At 37.6% G+C, this 14,265-nt stretch overlaps 1 protein-coding gene across 3 annotated transcripts in view; it reads right to left on the reverse strand.

The window, feature by feature from the left end:
- ADAMTS6 (ADAM metallopeptidase with thrombospondin type 1 motif 6) overlaps positions 1 to 14,265 on the reverse strand; it is a 301,915-nt gene that overhangs the window by 9,039 nt on the left and 278,611 nt on the right. For all 3 annotated transcript variants that reach the window (XM_067031055.1, XM_059062283.2, XM_067031054.1), the window contains 2 exons: positions 7,584 to 7,760; positions 4,549 to 4,705 (listed from right to left, as the gene is read on the reverse strand). In XM_067031055.1, coding sequence (XP_066887156.1) covers positions 4,549 to 4,705; positions 7,584 to 7,760 — 334 coding nt within the window. The remainder of the gene's footprint in view (positions 1 to 4,548; positions 4,706 to 7,583; positions 7,761 to 14,265) is intronic.

Consider the following 14,265-nt stretch of genomic DNA (forward strand, 5'->3'; position numbering starts at 1 on the left):
GCCCTGGAGAGAACATTTTTTAAACACCATCATCTTGACGAACGGACAGATAGATATCTATGTGATAAATCAAGTTCAGTAAAATGTTAACTGTAAAATCTAGATGGCGGGTGTCCACTGTAAAATTCTCTCAACTTTGCTGTATGTTTGAAACTTTTTATTATTTTAATAATAAGATATCAGGAGAGGAATCATCTCCTAAACTTCAGTAGTTGAAACAATACCCAAGATTCTATCAGTGGCCCATGTTACCCATAAAGACCCCACTGAAAGACTGTATTTTAGATCCCAAGAGAGCTCTGTTAGTCCTACCCTGTCTTGCTTAGAGTAGAGATGAACTAGTTTCTCAATAGCCTCCTTTCCAAGAGTCAAGGGAACCTGATTCTGGTAGGAAAAAAAAGGGTCCTCTTCTATGTCCTGCATTAACCAGAACCTGCACCTTCCCCCACAATTGGACTTTCTTCCCAAGTTCCCCTTTTTAAGAGGCACTTCCTCACTCCCTGATCTGATTTCCAGAAGCTCTATCAGAGCTTCACATTATGTGAAGCTTCACATTAATGTGAGAGCTTCACTCTCACATTACTTTCATGCAAGAGTCTCTTCTCTTTTAAAATCCATGTTATCTGCCCATTTCATATCTCTATGGATAAGTTATAACTTCAATCAACTGTTTCATCCTTTTTCTCAGGGTACACACTGGGTTTTTCCAACTACAGATTACAACTGGCTCATGGACCACTTAGTCTATGAAGCTTGCCTTGATCCAAAATGTTAAAGTCATCAGTCATTCATATGAGTACTCTTAGCACTTGTGTAAACCACTCCATATAACACATTCTACCTTGCATTTTTTAAAAAAGAAGTATCTTCCCTGTAAGACTATGAACTTATAAATGTTTTGAATTTTCCATAATAAGTGGCCGAGGCTGGCCACAGCAAGCATTAAATAAGTAGCTTCTGATGAAATGAACAGATGGTTTCAGGTATTTAAATGTATTCAATATATACTATTGGGAAGCAAAAGAGAATACAAAACAAGTTACAACAGATATACTGTTTCTACTTTAATTCTAATTTTATAAAAGAGAGTGATCCTGTCTTAAATGAGTCAACAGCTTTAGGGAATAACAACTCTAAGATTAGTCACACTTTGCAGGATTAATAATTTCCTAAAAGTTTCCTCCTTTACTGAGAAGGATAAAAATATTGTCCTAACTGCTTACTTCAGATTAATATTAATAAAAGGTGATTTGGCCAGACAGAAATGACTATGAGGTATTTCTCCAAATAATCCAAGAAATATCAGATTAACACCTATCCATTTTGAGAAAATTTCTTTAAGGCAGAAATAAGTGCAGTTGCAAATGATATTCTGCCTACTATAAAAACAGCACTACATTTTCAGCTGCAAAGCTTATGTATGATAATTATCCACTACAGAGAAGTGTTTGGAGAAATTATTAAAATGGCCTAAAATGAAGTTATGAACATAACTTAACTTCAACATATATTATTGTGGGCATGTCAAAAAGCCAGTTCTGGAACTTTCCTGGTGGTGCAGTGGATAAGAATCCATCTGCCAATGCAGGGAACACGGGTTCGATTCCTGGTCTGGGAGGATCCCACATTCCACGGAGCAACAAACCCCGTGCACCACAACTACTGAGCCTTCACTTTAGAGCCCACGAGCCACAACTACTGAGCCCATGTGCCACAGCGACTAAGCCTGAACACCACAACTACTGAAATCTGCACGCCCTAGAGCCCATGTGCCACAACTACTGAGCCAACGCCCCGCAACTACTGAAGGCTGCATATTCGAGGGCCCGCGTGCCGCAACTACTGAAGCCCGTGCGCCTAGAGCCCATGCTCTGCAACAAGAGAAGCCAACACAATGAGAAGCCCATGCACTGCAACGAAGAGTAGCCCCCACTAGCCACAACTAGAGAAAGCCCGTGCTCAGGAACAAAGACCCAACGCAGCCATAAATAAATAATTAAAAAAAAAAAAAAAGCCAGTCTTTCAACAACAATTAAGACTTAATCTTTTTCTTTTTAATTTAATTATTTTATTTTATTTTACTTTTGGCTGCATTGGGTCTTCGTTGCTGCACGCAGGCTTTCTCTGGTTGTGGCGAGTGGGGGCTACTCTTTGTGGCGGTGCACGGGCTTCTCGTTGAGGTGGCTTCTCTTGTTGTGGAACACGGGCTCCAGGTGCATGGGCTTCACTAGTTGTGGCACGCGAGCTCAGCAGTTGTGGCTCACGGGCTCTAGAGTGCAGGATCGGTAGTTGTGGCTCACGGGCATAGTTGCTCCGTGGCATGTGGGATCTTCCTGGACCAGGGCTTGAACCCGTGTTCCCTGCACTGGCAGGCAGATTCTTAACCACTGCGCCACCAGGGAAGCCCCAAGACTTAATCTTTTGACAGTCATGCCAGAAGTGTCTGTACTTCATAATCACAAGCTCTGTTTTCATGTTAAAATTCCTGATTTTTTTAACATCTTTATTGGAGTATAACTGCTTTACAATGGTGTGTTAGTTTCTGCTTTATAACAAAGTGAATCAGTTATACATATACATATGTCCCATAACTCTTCCTTCTTGCGTCTCCCTCCCTCCCAGCCTCTCTATACCACCCCTCTAGGTGGCCACAAAGCACCGAGCTAATCTCCCTGTGCTATGTGGCTGTCTCCCACTAGCTATCTATTTTACGTTTGGTAGTGTATATATGTCCATGCCACTCTCACTTTGTCACAGCTTAAAATTCCTGATTTTAAAGAATGAATTACAAATAGCATATAAACGTAGTTGAAGATGACATGCCCTAGGGCTCTTCCAAATCCTGCCTCTACTACTTCCTACTCTTATAATGTGGGTAAGTCACTATCTCTCTCTGTGCCTTAGTTTCCTCATCAGTAATACCAATTCTCGAAAGGTTGTTATCATGATTATATAATACACACAGATATTTATGTATATGAGATATATAAAATGGATAATAAATATAAAGGGCCTAACATAATACCCAACATAGTTTAATATGATAGTTATATCCTCTCTTCCACCTTAACCTTTTATCTTCCAACTCTGAAAAACAGACTCCCAAAACCACATGACTGAATGCAAATAATTTACAATACATAAAGACTTGTTTGCTACAAATCTTAGAGAAAAGAGATTTTTAAAATTTAGATCATTTAAAGAAAATAGTTTTGCTATGAAAAGTACTTCTGTTTGTCATAGATTTTGAGCCCTTCTCGAGAGAAGGAAAGCTAGATTTCCAGAATATCCCTTACCAAAGGGAAAAAAAAGGAAATGGCACTAGAGCCAGAGATTTTGCAAATTAAAATTCTGATTTTGAATTAATATAGGGTAAGGCTTTATTTCTTTGAAAGAGTAAGTTACACAGTAAGTATACTGTGTTGAGGCTCAGATATAAGAACCAGGCCACTTGCAAAGATGCAAGTTTTCTGCATCTTGTCATGCAAGATGATTGCTCTTCCTAAAATGAAATTCCTTATGGAAACATTGAAAAATAGGATTAAAAAAAATCCCTCAAACTGGATAGATCTGATCAAAAGAAACAATTTCTTTTTAATAGAATAATGACCATATCATTTTCATTTGAAAAGTAGTCACAAATTATAGTCAGCATAGCTCTTTATTTTTGTTTTGTTTTTCAAGCAGAGTCCGATGGCTGGGTTTCTTACATAATTAAAATTCATGGCTTCGGATGTTTGTATATTTGATCATGCTTCCATTTTCATGTGAGAAGGCAGTCTGAAATTCCTGACTATGCCATATTTGTCTCTATACTCCCCATAGTTTCTGTTATTATGCCTTGTACATAGTAGCATTCAGGAAATTTCAATGAATGCTTAACTGAATAAACAAAGTACCTTTATTTAAATAAGATATAAGAAAATTCAGGATTTGGATGGGCATCTGCTGTTAATAAAGGGATTTCCCTATATATAACAAAGAGAAATTTCAGAGTTTGAAGACTTTTGTCCTCCTATATAAACAGCTATATAATAACATTCTTCTATTTTTCTTCAAGGAGAAAATTAGCATTTGTGACATAAGTAGTTTCAAACATATGCTTTCATTATATGTATCACAAGCATGAATTTTAATCTTTACAATAGCAGAGGTCCATTGTTGTTGCCAAAAGGAAATAGAAGTTTTCAGTTTTAAGCTTGGTTCATTAGAAATCATCTCTATCTTTCTAGCACAAATCAAACATAGAATGCTAGACTAGACACAACCTTAGAGATTATCCACTCCACTCCCTCATTGCATAGGTGAGTAAACTTAGCTCCAGAAAAGTTGACTTAATAAGGTCATACAGTTAATGGAAGAGTCTGGTAGAAAACTTAGGTTTCCTGATTACATATCCAGTATATATGTAGCTTTTACAAATGCTCTATGCAGACACACTACAACAGTGGTTTTATGGGGCTCTTCGAACTCTGGGAATCAGTATAGGTGAACCACTAGAGACCAGAGGCCCCTTACCTTCTATACTGGAGGTACTGGGAAACTTACCTTCAGTACTGGAAATGGGGGTACTGTCACATTTGCTTTCACACTGCTGCATTGATGGAGGTCGAACAGTTTCTGGACAGTCACTCGATGCCTGTCCAGTGTAGGAAAGACATTGCACAGTCCTCATTTGCTGTCCAAGTCCACACTGAGCAGAACACTAAACCAAAAGACAAGGAGAAACAAAAAACTGATCTCAACAATTTTCAGGAGGTAAAAAAGATACTATGTCATTTCAAATACCAAAGATATTAGCTTTTAAAGCCCATATGTAGTTCACCTTGGAGAGGTATGTGGTTAGGTCATTCTATTACAGAACTGGTTTGGAAACTCAAGGATCATGTTATTACCCTAGAAAATGGAAGCAACTTAGTTTCCAGAAGACAACAGATGGAGATTTCTTGGGCTATTATTTCAACAGTTTCAAGCAGTGCTAGTGAACACAAACAAGAGTATAATGAGAAAATATTTGTGATGAAGTAGAATAATCAGAGGTTCTAGGGCTGGGACATCACTACTGCTGCCTATTTATATATTATACATTTGTGGGGAAACAACCTGATGGTCTATTGGAGTGCTCTTAATCTGATCAAAATATTATTTCAGTATAACAGCAGTGACTGCTGTGGGGCCTGGTGATGGGACTAGTTTGAAATAAAAAAAAAAAAAGAGCATAAATAAGTACCTTGAGTTTTGTGAGGTATTTTCAGTCACACAAATCTGAGACAAATCTGAGAAGAGGTCTGGTGTTAGCCAATTAGCATGTCTCCTTCTCCTTTTTCATCTACTCGGAGGATTCGGTTACTTTAGAATTGAAGTTACTCTCTGAGGGGCTTAGTTTCAGCTGGGACTGATCAGCTGTCCAGGCTGAAGAATAAAGCTGTGGTCTATTCTTTGGGCCTGCCACCCAGAATACCAGAAAGCCTGTGAGATTTGGGATCAAAGGGATGAGGAACTAATTGTGCAAAGACAGGTGATGGTGATGTTTACAAGGTAAACAAACCGAGGCCCGTGTTGGATTTATTTGCAAAAACTCTCAAAGCACTTACAGAACTTGCAAGGATATTTACAGATACTTTTAGTTTCTAAATACAGAATGAAAAAATAAATGCACCATAAAGATGTAGTAAAGCATCTTTAAAAATGTATTTTCACTGGCTAATTTCAATTTTAGGAAACTGAATTGAAAATATAGAGGAGAGGGCTTCCCTGGTGGCGCAGTGGTTGAGAGTCCGCCTGCCGATGAAGGGGACACGGGTTCGTGCCCCGGTCTGGGAAGATCCCACGTGCCGCGGAGCGGCTGGGCCCGTGGGCCATGGCCGCTGAGCCTGCGCGTCCGGAGCCTGTGCTCCGCAATGGGAGAGGCCACAACAGTGAGAGGCCCGCGTATCACAAAAAAAAAAAAAAAAAAAAAAAAAAAAAAAAAAAAAAAAGAAAATATAGAGGAGAAGAAAAGGACTTGACAACATTTAAAAGAACAATCTCAAACTGATAACTGTAAATTTGGTGAAATAATCAACATGCAAAAACTTTCAAATGCCCTTTATATAACAGTGAATTGAAACAAAGAACATATAAGACAGGAAATTTCTAGCCGGTTTAACTAAAAATCATAACAGCATGTCTGTACTGATTCTTTAATAGCATAATATCAATTATAAATTGTGAAACTGTCACTCTTCTACAGAGAAACAATGTTTACTTAAGCTTATGATGTATATTCCACTTGAGCACTTTGTAAATCAAACTAAATACTGTTATACAAAAGCAAATTATTAATTATTTTTTAGACAATGCAAATGTTAATTATTTTATGATCATACTTCTTTTGTTTCCCCACAGGGCTGAGCACAGAGTAAGTATATTTATTTGCCTTAATGGAGACCGAAAATCTTTGCCCGCTCCCCAAACAGTCTGTAGATACTGCTGCACTCTAGCAATATTGAATTTTGGCCATAATTTTGGTAACTACTTCTATGAAATGCCATTATAAATAAGTAATGGCAGGTCCCAGAGCACAAACAAAATCATGCTGGTGTAGTTATATGCCACTATGATATATTTGGGTCTCAGTTATTAGAAAGTGACCAGCTCAAGGTTAATTATAAAGCCACTGTTAAAAAAAAAAAAAGCCACAGTAAAAGGGCATTGATTCACTAGAAATTTACTTTCTGGAGCATTGTTTTTTTAATATAACCGAATAAATTTCCTTTTTGACATTCGAAAGAACAATACTTAATTTTCCTTCTATCCAAATATATCAATTTGCTTTTAAAGGATTTAAGGTGACCTTCAGCAAGATAACACAATTTTTTTTTTTGTTAGTACTTTCTCTTTTTATTTCACAAATCCATTCCTTCCCCCCCCCTTTTTTTAAACATCTTTATTTGAGTATAACTGTTTTACAATAGTGTGAAGATAACACAATTTAAAACTGAGAAAGAAGAAAGAAAAAAAATAGGAATTGGAACATAAAATAGAAATGAGTCCAATCAATATAAAAATACATACTAAAAGCCCTATATACCCGTTTCCCAAATTCATAGTCTCCATCAGTTAAATCCCTTGAAGAATAAGTATTAATAACATTTCAAAGATTGTCAATCATATTATCAAACTAATTAAAACCTCCACATCTTTTCTGTGAGGTTAAGAGAAGTCATTTTGCAAGTGGGAAAATTAAGACAATGGTGTTAACTGATCTGGTCTTGAATTAGTTGAGGGAGTTGGCACTAGAATCCAAAGTTTTGGTAGCTTGTTCAAATCTCTGGCCATTAGACTATTTCTCTTTAATTTTAAGTTAAAATGTTAGAATCCAAGGAGTAGGTGAAAGTGGGAAGTGTGTAGGTGTGGGAGAAACATGGCTCAGTGTGTCTATGTGTGACTGCTGCTGCCTATGCACTGTCTTACACTCACATCTCATACCTGGATCTCTATGTGTTGTTACTCATCTCTTGAGCCCCTACAATGACCCCATCAGGAACCTCAAGTGTCTCAAGGTGCTGCTTCAGCAGGAGCCCACAGTCCAACTGCCCTACCTGGCCCCAGTCTCCTGTCACCCAGCGAGGAGGAGGACAGCGGCCCAAACTGCAGCGGATGCGGACTGGGGGTTTGCTCTCCTCGGAACATTGTGCTGCTGGGAATGTTTTAGAAAGGTCACTGCTCTTGCACAGAACAATCCGATGCTTGAATCCTGGACCACATTTGGGAGTGCACTGTAAATAAAACAAATACTAATGAATAATGATAGTCTAAAGATAGAGAAAAATTTGAGGAAATTCTTTCTCCAAGTAAATGTGTGTTTGGGTAAACAACATACACTCATACTAAATTCCAGGCAGTCTTACATATATGAAAATTCCTTAAGTTTTTAAATAGAAGAACTTTAATCTTTTTCCCTAAGGTCTTTAAGAGCTAAATCCAAAGTTTGCTTTTCTTGGCAGCGTACTTTCTTCTTTTATTGTGTGTAGGCTTATTCCGTGATTCCTCCCTATTCTTGGCCATATTCAGTTGTGATAAGATTCTGCTAATTTTTGGAATGTGGAATCCTTGGTTTCTTACTTGCTAGGTGTAGTCTTCTGAAAAGAATTCTTATGTTACTAGTAGACCATCAGAAGTTGTCTTTGTGAAGCAAGCTAAGGTTTGATTTAGATGTGTATGGTTGTCCCTCAGTATCCGCAGGGGACTGGTTTTGGGACCTTGGAGGCCACCAGAATCTGTGGATGCTCAAGTCCCTTGTATAAAATGACATAGTATTTGCATATAACCTACACATACCCTCCTGTATATGTTAGATCATCTTTAGATTACTTACAATACCTAATACAATGTAAATGCTATGTAAATAGGTGCCAGTGTACGGCAAATTCAAGTTTTACTTTTTGGAACTTCCTGGAACTTTTCTCCCAAACATTTTCAATCTTTGGTTGGTTGAATCCATGGATGTGGAACCCAGAGATATAGAGGACCAACTGTATTCTTGGAGTGTACTAGCTAAGGATATATGATCACAGGTAAAGGTTTACTATACAGAAAATCTCTGGACATTTGCTTGTCCATCAGTTAAACATGATGAATTTGACTGTTCTTTAGTTGGACCAGTCTGCTCTTCATACTGAGGAAAAGATCCTTCTTCCTATGTCATGAAGTCTATTACTTACCTCTTTTCCAAGTTAATTGGAGTGCTCTGTTCTAGGGCCACCTGTTCAACGTGGTGGCTGACTGAAGTCCTCCAGCTTTCTCCCCTGCACATCTCCCCTGCACATTTCTCCCCTTCCTTATAATCTATACTTCTTAGGGAAGTGAGAACCTTACCCACAATATTTTGAAGCCCTGTTTCTATACCTTTCATTCAAAAGCCATTTCCAAATTTCCTACAGGAACTACACTAGACCGGGGAGAGGGGAGGCCATAAGAATGAATAAGTCAGTCTGTACCTCAAGGAGCTCACAGTTTTAATGTAGGAGGTAGATAGGTGAACACAAGGTTAAGTAACATAAAAGAGGATGTAAGAATATATAAATTCTTGTGCCCCTAATCACCAATTTCTTATTTTATAATTATGTATTCATAAGTCTTCTCATTCCTACCACACCATAAGCTCCTTAAAATTATTTCATTTCTGCTTCATTTTCATACACAACCTCACCCCCATCCTCAGGATCCAGCAGAGGGTTTTGAGAAAGCACTCTATAAATATATACCCTCCTTTATTTGGGAAGATGACAGTTTTGATTTACTTTTAGGTAAATCAACATGTACTAGTTGTGGGATGGGAACGTCTTCTTGAACAATGTACACACCCCTGAGTGGCTTTGTCAGGGATAATCCTTGAACCTGGTTCATGTCATAGAAAGAAAGAAAAATATTAAAATTCTTTCAGGTGTAAATCAAGGATCTCATGAACACTCTTCACCACAATGAATGTGGTAACAGAGTGCATTTCCTCCAACTTAGAAAACATTACATTAAGATGCATTTTGAAGGAGAATAACATCCAGTTCTTTCCAATATGGCTCCAAAAAAGGTTTTAGTTAGGGATTTAGAAATCAAGAGAGAAATTCCCAATCCCTGTTATTCTTTTTCAAAACCAAATCAGCATCCTTATTTCTAGCTGCTGCCTCACTCTACCCATATACTCAGTCACTAGGTTCTACTAATCTAAGTTGTAAATCTCTCTCACATCTGTTGATTTCTCTTTGTCTCCACTGCCACTAACCTTGCTACAGACAAACATCACTTCCTACATGTAACATTGCAATGGCTTTCTAACAGGTCCCCTGTTTCTTGTTCTTGCCTCACTCCAATCCACTCTCTAAAGCACACATCCAGTTATATTCTGTTCTGATTTTTAAAAAAATCCTTCAGTGGTCTTCAAGATAAAAATTCAAACTCTTTAAATATCTTACTATACACTGATAGGAAGGCTCTGCTTACCTCTTCAGATTCACCTCTCCATACTAAACAAGGTACAGTATTCCTAGTGCCAGCCCAGTGCCAGGCACAAAGCTAATGCTGCTACTACTATGACTACTGCTGCTATTAATAATTATAATATTGATAGCAGCTGCCATTTAATAAACACTCTAGATAGCTGTGCTAAGCGCTGTAATTCACACAGTCTTCACAAAAATCCTGTAAGATGACAATTATTATTCTGTTTTTAAAACGAAGAAACAACCTAGAGTAAGTGATTGGTACAAAGTCATGCAGTGTTTAAATGACAGACCTAATGTTACCACCTACTGAGTGCATGTTAAACACTACATCATGTACTTTGCACATATTATCTCATTTAGTCCTCACAACAACCCTGTCACTTTATATATCAAGAAACCAAGACACGCAACCCTATCTTGCAATCATGCATTCTGTAGAATGAATAAAGCCCTGATTCACGTCTCTTGAGCTTGTCTCACTTGTGTCTGGTCCTCTTGACTTCTCACCAAGTCTCTTCCACCGTCCGTCCACCAGTGTTAGAAGACACAGCCTTAGGGGATTTCTGTCACTCTCTTAATGCTTAACATTATTATTGATAATGATAACACTACTACCTTATATTCCATTAGAGCTTCACAGTTCACAAAATACTTTCAATACATTATTCTCATATAAGTTTTTGACTCTTGTTACAGGAAAGCTTAAGCAACTTAATCGAGGTTAAACAGACAGCAAGTGGTAGAGCTGGAACTAAATCCTAAGCCTTCTGATCTATACTTTAGCTCCTAGCATTGGCAGAAACAAAGTCTTGAGAATACATAAGAAGTATTAATTATTATAAAAATAAATGAGATAAAGTACAAGAGGATGGAAGGGTATTTCAGACTTTAGAGATAGAGGCAGAAACACATAGGATGTACAGGGAATTCAGTTTAGTATTTAGTATTCAGTTTTAGTATTTTGAGGCTATGATTAATTTTCTATATTGCAAAAATTTACTGAAAAAGGCACTTGTGCCATTCCCCTTCCCTCTTCTCATTTTAAAAGCATATGTATGTATATTAAAGCCTGGGACAAAAAAAATGTCTGTCTATGTATAACTGAATCACTTTGCTGTACAGCAGAGATTGGCACAGCATTGTTCATCAACTCCACTTCAATACAAAAATTAATTAAAGCCTAGGACATAGGTCTCTTGCTTATTCTAATATCCTTTTCCAGTAGCAAGAAGCTTCTGTTATTATATGAAGACTGCAGTAACATCTAGTGGTCTTTCCCAAGAGCCTATGCCAAAATCCTGCTTACAGTTCTGGGAGGCAGACAATGCAAAGACAGACAATTCATTCATCTGTGTCTGAGAAGTCCCCAGCGAATCAAAGACAAAAAAACCAAATAAGATTGACGATAATAGGGAGAAGAATAAAAAGAGAAAGCAACACTGAAATTTATTAAGTGTCAAGCAGTGTTCTAAGTCCTTTGCATGTCACAATCTACCTAATTTTCATGGAAACCTCATGAAGTGCTGTTTTCACACCCATTTTACTAGTGGGAAACTGAAGTACTGAGAAGTACAGACAAATTCAGATGGCAGCTCTGAAAAAGATAATGCTCTGAAAGGTAAATGTACAAAGACACAAGCCCTCTGTGGGACGATGTGAAAAGCTTACTCAAAGCTTAACATACGACATCTTCTACTGAGGCAAGAAATAATTAAGAAAATTATTGCCCAAGCTCCACTAAATAAGTCACAGATATTCTATCCTATAGCACTAGAAGTAGAGATAATCAACTGGATTCTCAAAATAGTGAATGACTGAAAACTACATTCTGATTCAATGAATATACCAGCCCTGAGCCCTGCAGATCTAGCCACAAATATTACATGTCTATAGCTGGAATCTCAACTCTGGTCTCTGCAAATATTGCACTTCTAGAGGGTGACTGTAAAATTAAATGTTTAAAAATTGCTTGTAAAAAATAGTAAAGGCACGGGGATGCCACTGAGACCAAGTTCGTTTTAAGTAGAACTCTATCTTGTAAATTCTTCTGACCTTATGTCAGAGATGTTCAAGCAGAGACATCCCTCATCTTGTTCTTATTTTTGCTTCTTCCCTCTGCTTTATTTAGCTTACATTTCATCTTTGCCTCTCTAGCCTTCTGATGAATAAATGTTTATCTATCTGACAGCCTCAGTTTTATTTAGCTACCTAAAAAAATACGAAATCCTAGAAAAGCAAGACGTAACCACAATTATGTATATGATTAATAGGCATTAAATTAACCATAGTGATTCAGAGCATGTTTCAGAGATAATCATTAGTCTATACCCATGTAAAGGATATATTTTTTGCACACTTTTTGAGTATATAGTAAAATTCATTAGAAATAATTCGAAATTGAATACTTAGTAATAAAAAGTCATTCTTTTAGACTAAAGTCTAGTTATAAATATCAAAATCCATTCAATTCATTCTCGTAATAAACCATTAGGTAGCTAGGTGGAAGACAATTCAGCGGAAAATGATTCTTTAGTAAAATTACTTCTCTCACTATTTCTCCTCATTGCAGATAAATATCCTTTTTTTCTTCTTTTATTCATATAATCAGAATCTTACAATTATTCAAAATCTGACCAGACCATTTGTTTTTTGTTCTCATCTCAGTGGGATACAGGAGGTGATTTTTATGAGAGATACATTCATACTTCGGTTCAACATTCTATGATTAAGAAGCAAAAACATATTTTGCAGAAAAAACATTTGAAACCACACCAGGGAAAATAACTTGGCTCTCACTTGTAAAGGATAGAAACATTAACATTTTGGGGTTAGACTGAATTCTCTCTGGAGAGGTGGGTTTAATTTACTTAGTTATGGCATCAGAGTAGAACCTAGGAGTAAACAAAGTGACAGCACAAGTATCTACTAAAACAAAGAACAGTGCTTCCATAGGAAGATTCCCCTCGCCCCATCCTTCTTAAGTAATGCTACCTAAATGTAAATCCAATCAAGTCAATTGAGTATGATGCCAGTCATCTATTTGCCCAAGAATAAGTACAAGAAACAGAACTTTTTCAATGGGTACTCTGTGGGAGTCAAAAGAAACCATTCCTATACATCAAAAGAATGGCTACGGATTGCTGGAGCCCATTCACAGTACACAGCAACACTTTAAGAGTCACATGCCAAGAGAGGGCAAAAACAGAAAGCCATTTAAGTCCAACATTGCATGGGTGATCCCAGGAGTGAGGCTAAATTGTAGGAAATGGGAAAGCCATGGCTTCATTAGTTTCACAAAGACTGCAGAAGAGCCATTTTCCACCAAGGCAATTTGGCTTAATTTTTTTTTTGCCATAAGCACTGGGTGGGTTTCACTGATGGGGAAAATGAAAACGGTTCCTGGCTTTGCAACAATGGAAATTTTACATTAGAGCAGCCAGCAAAGAAAAGAAAAAGGTCAGAGGGTACATTCCTCTTACTGCAACATGTTTTCACCAGTTGAACCTCACCCTTGTGATTAGCAGAGCTGAGACAGCTGATATTTGGAATTGGGAAGGGGGCAGAAAGAGGAGGGAAGTTTTCATGGGCGTGTGAAAAAGATATTGTGTGAAATATCTTTGAAAAAGTTAAGTGAAAGAGGTTGAACACTGCCTGCTCTTCTGCTGGGACCTCCTGTTTTCATTAGTGGGAGATGTTATATTCCTCTGAGAAGAACAGGTTCCTTGTTCTCACTTTGTTCTCCATGGCTACTCAGACATTGTTTTTCACTTAATGCTATTTACTTTTACTTATTTTTAACTTATCTAGAGAAGAGGTAGGTTTTATGGTAAAGGGAAATGTAAGGGTGAGAGTGCACCCTCTCCTTTGGAAAATAAACAGGAGAAACTGAATGGGGACAAAAATCATCTCTTTCCTCCTGAACAAAGGATGAAGATGATGGTATAGATGATGTTCAACTAGAATCTTTGAGATGGCAATGGCAGGATTTCCTGACTCATGCTTACCCCAGAATAGTTTTCCTATGTTGTCTGTGGAGAGACAACAGGCACTATTTTTTGGTTTTTTGGGAAGTGATAGTCCCAACATGTGTACTCTATGCCCCCAGCTCCACTTCTCTCCCGTAAGCTTTGACTCAGCTATCTTAAAGAAGATGGCAGAAATGTGATTAAAAGTCCCCTTAACTTAAACATATTTCTCCAGGCAGCTTCCAGGAGTACCTAACAGCCTTGCAGAGCCATTTGAGCAAGCCACTTCTAAGACTGGGTAGATGAGAAGCAAAATG

The sequence above is a fragment of the Kogia breviceps genome, chromosome 4 (assembly GCF_026419965.1).
Source record: "Kogia breviceps isolate mKogBre1 chromosome 4, mKogBre1 haplotype 1, whole genome shotgun sequence".
In the NCBI taxonomy this organism is placed as follows: Eukaryota; Metazoa; Chordata; class Mammalia; order Artiodactyla; family Physeteridae; genus Kogia; species Kogia breviceps.